The sequence below is a fragment of the Electrophorus electricus genome, chromosome 11 (assembly GCF_041902795.1).
Source record: "Electrophorus electricus isolate QZ-2024a chromosome 11, ASM4190279v1, whole genome shotgun sequence".
Lineage (NCBI taxonomy): Eukaryota > Metazoa > Chordata > Actinopteri > Gymnotiformes > Gymnotidae > Electrophorus > Electrophorus electricus.
In genome coordinates, this window is record NC_137507.1 from 30,222,501 (window position 1) to 30,230,000 (window position 7,500).

At 40.4% G+C, this 7,500-nt stretch overlaps 1 protein-coding gene across 3 annotated transcripts in view; it reads right to left on the reverse strand.

The window, feature by feature from the left end:
- nrp1b (neuropilin 1b) overlaps positions 1–7,500 on the reverse strand; it is a 31,275-nt gene that overhangs the window by 10,274 nt on the left and 13,501 nt on the right. For all 3 annotated transcript variants that reach the window (XM_035528091.2, XM_081722935.1, XM_081722934.1), the window contains 4 exons: positions 7,490–7,500; positions 3,598–3,753; positions 3,265–3,409; positions 2,419–2,750 (listed from right to left, as the gene is read on the reverse strand). The exon at positions 7,490–7,500 is cut by the window's right edge and continues 153 nt beyond it. In XM_035528091.2, coding sequence (XP_035383984.1) covers positions 2,419–2,750; positions 3,265–3,409; positions 3,598–3,753; positions 7,490–7,500 — 644 coding nt within the window. The remainder of the gene's footprint in view (positions 1–2,418; positions 2,751–3,264; positions 3,410–3,597; positions 3,754–7,489) is intronic.

Below are 7,500 nucleotides of genomic sequence, written 5' to 3' on the forward strand. Positions count from 1 at the left end.
GTATGCATGTATATATGTGTATGTATGTGTGTGTACGTATGTGTGTATGTTTCTATGCATGTATGTATGTATCTATGAATGCATGTATATGCATGTATATATGTATATAGGCATGTATGTATGTATATTTGTGTGTATGTATGTATGCATGCATGTATCTGTGTATGTATTTATGTGTATATATGTATGTATGCATGCATGTATACATGTGTGTATGCATGTATGTATACATGTGTGTATGCATGTATGTATGTGTGTATATATATGTATGCGTGTATGTATGTATGTATGCATGTATCTATAAATGTGTGTATGTATTTGTGTGTGTATGTATGTGTATATGTATGTGTGTGTATGTATGTGTATATGTATGTGTGTGTATATATGCGCGTATGTATGCATGCATGCATGCATGTATGCATGTATGTATGTATGTATGTGTGTGTACGTATGTGTGTATGTTTGTATGCATGTATGTGTGTATCTATGTATGCATGTATATATGTATATATGCGTGTATGTATGTATGTGTGTATGTATGCATGTATGTATGTATGTATGTATGTATGTATGTATGCGTGTATGTATGTATGCATGTGTGTATGTGTGTATGTATGTATGCGTGTTTGTAGGTATGCATGTATGTATGTATGCATGTATGCGTGTATGTATGTATATGTGTATGTATGCATGCATGTATGTGTGTATGTATGTATGCATGCATGTATGTAAATATGGGTGTATATATGTATATGTATGTATGCATGTATGTATGTATGCATGCATGCGTATATGTATGTATGTGTGTGTACGCGTGTATATATGTATATTTGTATGTATGTATGTATGTATGCGTGTATGCATGTGTGTATATATGCATGTATTTGTGAATATATGCATGTATGTATGCATGTATGTATGTGTGAATGTATGCATCTATGTATGTATGCATGTATGTATGTGTGTGTATGTATATGTGTATGTATGTATGCATGTGTATATGCATGTATGTATGTGTGTATGTATGCGTGTATGTATGTATTTGTGTGTGTATGTATGTATGTATGTATGTATGTAAGTAAATGTGTGTATGTATGCATGTATGTATATATTTATGTGAGTATGCATGTATGTATGTACATATGTGTGTATTTATGCATGTATGTATGTGTGTATGTATGCGTGTACGTATATGTGTATGTATGTATGTATTTGTGTGTGTATGTTTGCGTGTATGTTTGTATGCATGTATGTATGTATGTATATATGTGTGTACGTATGCATGTATGCATGTATGTGTGTGTGTGGGCATGTATGTATGTTTGTATGTATGTAGGTATGTGTGTATGTATGTGTGTGTGTATGCATGTAAGTATGTATGTATGTGTGTACGTATGCATGTATGTGTGTATATGCGTGTGTGTATGTGTGTATGTATATGTGTATGTATGTATGTATGCGTGTATGCATGCATGTATGTATGTATGTATTTGTGTGTGTATGTATGCGTATATTTATGTATGTGTGTATTTATGTATGTATGAATGTATGCATGTATGTATGTGTGAATGTATGTATGTATTTATGTATGCGTGTATGTATGTGTGTATGTATGTTTGTTTGTATATATGCATGTATGTCTGCATGCATGTGTGTATGTATGTATGCAAGTATGTATGCTTGTGTCTTGTATGCATGTATGTATGTATGTATGTATGTGTGTACGTATGCATGTATGTGGGTATGTATGCATGTATGTATGTATGTGTGTGTGTATGTACATATGCATGTATGTATGTATGCATGTATGTGTGTATGTATGTGTGTACGTTTGCATGTATGTATGTATGCATGTATGTATGTATATGTGTGTATGTATGTATGTGTGTATGTATGCTTGTATGTATATGTGTATGTATGTATGTATGTATGTATGCATGCATGCATGTATGTATGTATGCATGAATGTATGTATTTGTGTGTGCATGTATGTGTGTATGTATGTATGCATGTATGCATGTATGTATGTATGCATGTATATGTGTACGCATGCATGTATGTGTGCATGTATGCGTGTATGTATGTATGCATGTATGTACGTATGCATGTGTGTATGTATGTATGTATATATGTACGTATGTGTGTACGTATGTGTGCATGTGTTTATGTATGTATGTATGTGTGTATGTATGTACGTATGTATACATGTATGTATGTACACCTGTATGTATTTATGCATGTATGTATGTGTGTATGTATGTATGTTTGTGTGTATGTGTGTATATGTATGTGTGTTTGTATATGTATGTGTGTGTGTATGTATGTATGTATGTGTGTATATGTATGTATGTATGCGTGTATGTATGTACGTATGCATGTGTGATCAATTCATCAGCAGTATTGATCAGTATATCAGACCTTGGCCTTGTCTCCGCGCTGCTCTGGTATGGACGTCCAGTCCAAGCCATTGTTGCTGTACGCCAGTCTGAAGCGTCTCACAAATACATTCTTGTCTCTGTATTTCCCTCCCTGGATGATGAGGCCCGTGACCCAGCGGCTGGTGCCCAGATCCAGTCCCAGCCATGAGGAGATCCCAGGGTTGTATGGGCCCGGCAACACCCAGCCGGAGCGTCCTGTCAACAGCCTGGCCTGCTCGGGTAACCACCCCCTCTCCATCTCTGGCCACGCAGTGATCTGGGAGTCTGAAATCTGACCAGACACCATCCCCAACATACTGGAACAGGGAAAGTCTAGGAGAGAGAGAGAGAGACACACACAGAGAGAGACAGACAGAGAGAGACAGAGAGAGAGAGAGAGAGAAGGAGGGGGGAGAGTATGTGTGCGTTTATGTCAGTGACAGATGTTCTGTTGTATTGAAATAATAATAATTATTATAGGAAATAGACTGACAGTCTAACCCAGTCTAGTCCAGTCTAGTCTAGTCTAGCACAGTCTACATCCTACCATATCTGGCAAGCTGTTATTCACTCTCTGTCTCGCTCTCTCTTTTACACACACACACACACACACACACACACACACACACACACACACGCACACACACACACACACACACAAACACACACACAGGATTATTGTTTCTTTTTTTACTGACTGAATTACATGTTTGTGTGTGTGTGTGTGTCAGCATGATATCTGTATGTATGATTTCTGTCTGTGCGTGTATGTGATATCTGTGTGTGTGTTTATGTGGGCATGTGTTTGTGATGTGTGTGTGTGTGTGTGTGTGTGTGTGTGTGGTACCTGATATCTTGCAGCCATACAGTTCGAAGCGCATGCAGATCCCGGTCTCCCAGGTCAGAGGTCGTATGCGTATGAAGCGTGTCAGCACGGGCTTGGAGAACTGTGCTAGAACCTCATCGCTGGGGTTAGAGTTACCCACGAACACCTGAGAGAACATCACACACACACACACACACACACACACACACACACACACACACACACACACACACATACACACACACAAATAGGAGTTACTCTCAAACACCTGACAGAGAACATTACACACATATACACACAGACTGGGGTCCCCAGTGGCTGTTCCGCACAGGCTGTTCCTGGAGCGTGGTGTACCTTATGCTTGCTGCCATCCTTCAGTATTGACCAGTCCTCCCCGTTGGTGCTGATGATGACTTTGTAGGTCTTCACATAATAAGGTTTCTTTGTCTCCTTCGAAATGGCCCCTTGTGTTCCTATAGCAAAGACATAACGCAAGAATCCCAGATCCACCTGAGAGAGAGAGAGAGAGAGAGAGAGAGAGAGAGAGAGAGAGAGAGAGAGAGAGAGAGAGAGAGAGAGAGAGAAGAGCTTTAAGAAAGGATTTGTTTAGAATGTTATAATGTGCAGCATGGTGACTTGGTGGTTAGTACATTTGCCTCTCAGTTCTATGGTCTTTGGTTTGTGTCTCTATCTGGGTGGAGTCTTCATGTTGTCTGTGTAGGTTTGTGTATCTATCTGGGTGGAGTTTCCATGTTCTCTGTGTCTGTGTGGGTTTGTGTCTCTATCTGGGTGGAGTTCCTATACAATGTGAATTTTGTGTGAATATATACAGCAACATTAGGACCAACAAGGAACCTGAGAAATCATCAGGACCAACATAAGGATCTTGAGAAACAACAAGGGCTGAAGGAAAAGCTGGGAAAATGTGCAGGGTGTAGACAAGTATGGTTCCCATGGTAACCGGAGCACTAGGGGCTGTGACCCTCAAACTGGGAGAATGACTCCAGCAGAACAACATCTGAGATCTCTGTCCAGAAGAGTGCAGTCCTGGGAACAGCTAAGATACCACACAGGACCTTCAAGCTCCTAGGTGTCTGGTACAGGCCCTCAGGTTGAAGGAAAAAGACCACCAGGAGGTGCTCACTGCATGTTTGTCTGTGTCCAGTGATGGTTGGTCTTAAGCTCCTCCCCCAGGGGTCTGTGTGCTATGATAGAGTACAGTGTGTGTAACTTGGCTGTCACTTCTCATCAGTGTGTGTGTGTGTGTGTGTGTGTGTGTGTGTGTGAACTGACTGTAAAAGCTGAAGTGTCCTTGGCTCTGAGATAGGTAGTGATATAGTAATATAATACCGATAATAATAATATATGCAATATAAGAGGGTGTACAGTCACTCTGGGTATACTGACAATTTATTTCTTGGGGTAGAACTGTTAAACATATAATACAACATAATATAGAACATACAAAATTATACAGATGTAAACTAGTGTATATGTACAGTAAAGTGACTTTGACAAAGGTATCAGCAGAAAAAAAAATTAAATAAATAAATTAATAGAACAGCAGTAAGTAGGAACGTGTTCTCCATGTGATATCATATGCTCAGCCCCAAATCCACAGACTGTGGAAAAGGCTATTCTGCCGTCATCACGAGGTGTGTGTGTGTGTGTGTGTGTGTGTGTGTGTGTGTGTGTTTGTGTGTGCGTGCGTGCATGTCTGTATATTGAAACATTGTATCCTCAAAGTCTCAGATTTTGTTTTGGGTTCTGTTTCCTGTTCCAGTTTGACATCAGTGACTCATTTATAAAGGTAAAGATGTCTGATCAGTACCCCGCACCTCCACCTCCCCATCCTCTACACACCTCCACCTTCCCACCTCATCTGAGACAAGCAGCACTCACCCTACTGCAGAAAGAACTGACAGAGCACAGCTTGTCTAGCAATGTCCCTCTGTAGGTCTGCTTCAATCCAAATCAATCTCTCTCTCCCTCTTTCTCTCTCTCTCTCTCTCACACACACACACACACACACACACACACACACACTCTTTTCATAGTGAGAGTTTAGTTTGTATTCTCGGTTGGTCACTGCCAACCAGATACTCAAGGACATCCAGCTGGACAGTTCCCATTAATGAGCTTAATGACCCTTAACAGCCCTTAAAGAGCCTTATCGACCCTTAACGACCTTTAACGAGCCTTAACGAGCACTAACAAGAGAACAATGACAGGACGGACATGCTCCCTCACACACACACGGATACCAAACAAGCTACATAGAAACAAAAGGACCATTTCCTGTAAAAACAGGAAATTACAGTGTATGTGTGTTTGTGCGTGTGTATGTGTGTGTGTGTGTGTCTGTTAGGGCATGGCTGGAGTCTGGAATACACTGAGGTTCTCACTCATCTCTACTCACACTGGAACATCACATGTCTTCAAAGCTGGTGAATATTCACCTTAGTATCGTATCTGGCACTCAGAACAACCCTCTAATCTAACCAGTTTAATCTAACCAGCCTAATCTAACCAGTCTAATCTAACCAGTTTAATATAACCAGACTAATCTAATCAGTCCAATCTAACCGGTTTAATATAACCAGACTAATCTAATCAGTCTAATCTAACCAGTTTAATATAACCAGTCTAATCTAATCAGCCTAATCTAATCAGTCTAATCTAAGCAAATAGGAATACCCATGCATTTTCTTCTACATTACCTCCCTCTTTCCCTCCCTTCCTCTCTCTGTGTGTTTCCTTCTCTCCCTCCTTCTCTCTCTTCATCCTTTTATCCTAACAGACATTGTCTCTGAGGTCTGAATGTGTTCTCCAGATGGTAGCTGCTTTCCTGGTTACGTCAGTTAAACGCAGATCTATAAATGTGCGTACACTATGTGAGGAAACCCTCTCGACCACTACAGCCATGAGGATGAACATGTCAATCAAGGTAGCGCAACAACGTCTAAAAAACAACTATTCCACACAGACTGATCCATGATTAATCTGATTACTGACTGATCCAACACTTATTTCTGCAAAATGTTCTTGTTGAGATGTAAATAAGGTAATTAGATTAGTTTTTACAAGACATTCCTGGAGAAACTATTCCAGAGAAACTTTCCACATCCACTGAGGTTATTTACATTGTGTAATGTAATATAAGGTTTTCATCGACATATTTATATAATCTCATACATGCATAATACTGATTCTGTCCAGATTTACAACCATTTTAGTGCTTTACACACAACTCAGTGTGTGCCTACACTGGCACTTTATGTAACAACCTAAACTTTGCATTGTAAATGTTGTGTACCCATCACAGACACACCCTAACCCTAACTCCTAACCCTAACCCATCACAGACACCCTAACTCTAACCCTAACTCTAACCCTTAACTCTAAATCTAACCCTAACCCTAGAACTAAACCTAACCTTATCCCTAACCCTACTACTAACCCTAACCTTATGCCTAACCCTAACCCTAAACATAGCAATAAACCTAACACTAACCCTACCCCTAACACTAACCCTACCCCTAACCCTAACCCTATACCTAACCCTAACACTAGAATTCATGGGGAATTCTTGATTATAGGATTAATTGCTCCATTAAATTCATGAATGTGTTCTGCAAAGAGTGAAAGTGAATATATCTCAATATTCAAAACTGGAGTGGATATGAGAGACATTCTCATATGGGATGGGTTTCGGACACATCAGGACCAGACTAGGACCTCTAAAAACTGGACTATCCATTAATTGCTTAATTTTTCATTTTATTATTAATTATTTCTTTCTCTCTTAAAATTGTTACTATTGTAGTGGCTGTGGTCACCCAGAGGAGGATGAGTGTTTGTGTGTGTGGCTGACATTGCTTTATGCATCACCGCTCACCACCTGATGCTCAACCCCAGCACCACTGAGTGTGTGGCGTGTGTACATCCCAGGAAGCCCCATCCTCACAGTGACCTCACCTTTTCCTTTGACAACTCCCTGGTCACTTCGTCTGAAACTGCACGTCATCGTTGGTTACTGTGGAGGACCAGTTATCCTTCATTGTTCATGTTTCACATCTGACCCGGCCGTGCAGGTTACTCTTACCAACTTGTGAAGGATTCAACCCTCTCTCTCCCCCACCTCTTGTCTCTCTGGAAGCTTCACTACTGTAACCTGCTACAGGCCTCTACGACTGATCGAGAACCCAGAAGGCAGCAGCTTGTGTGTGTGTGTGTGTGTATACACCTGTATCCACT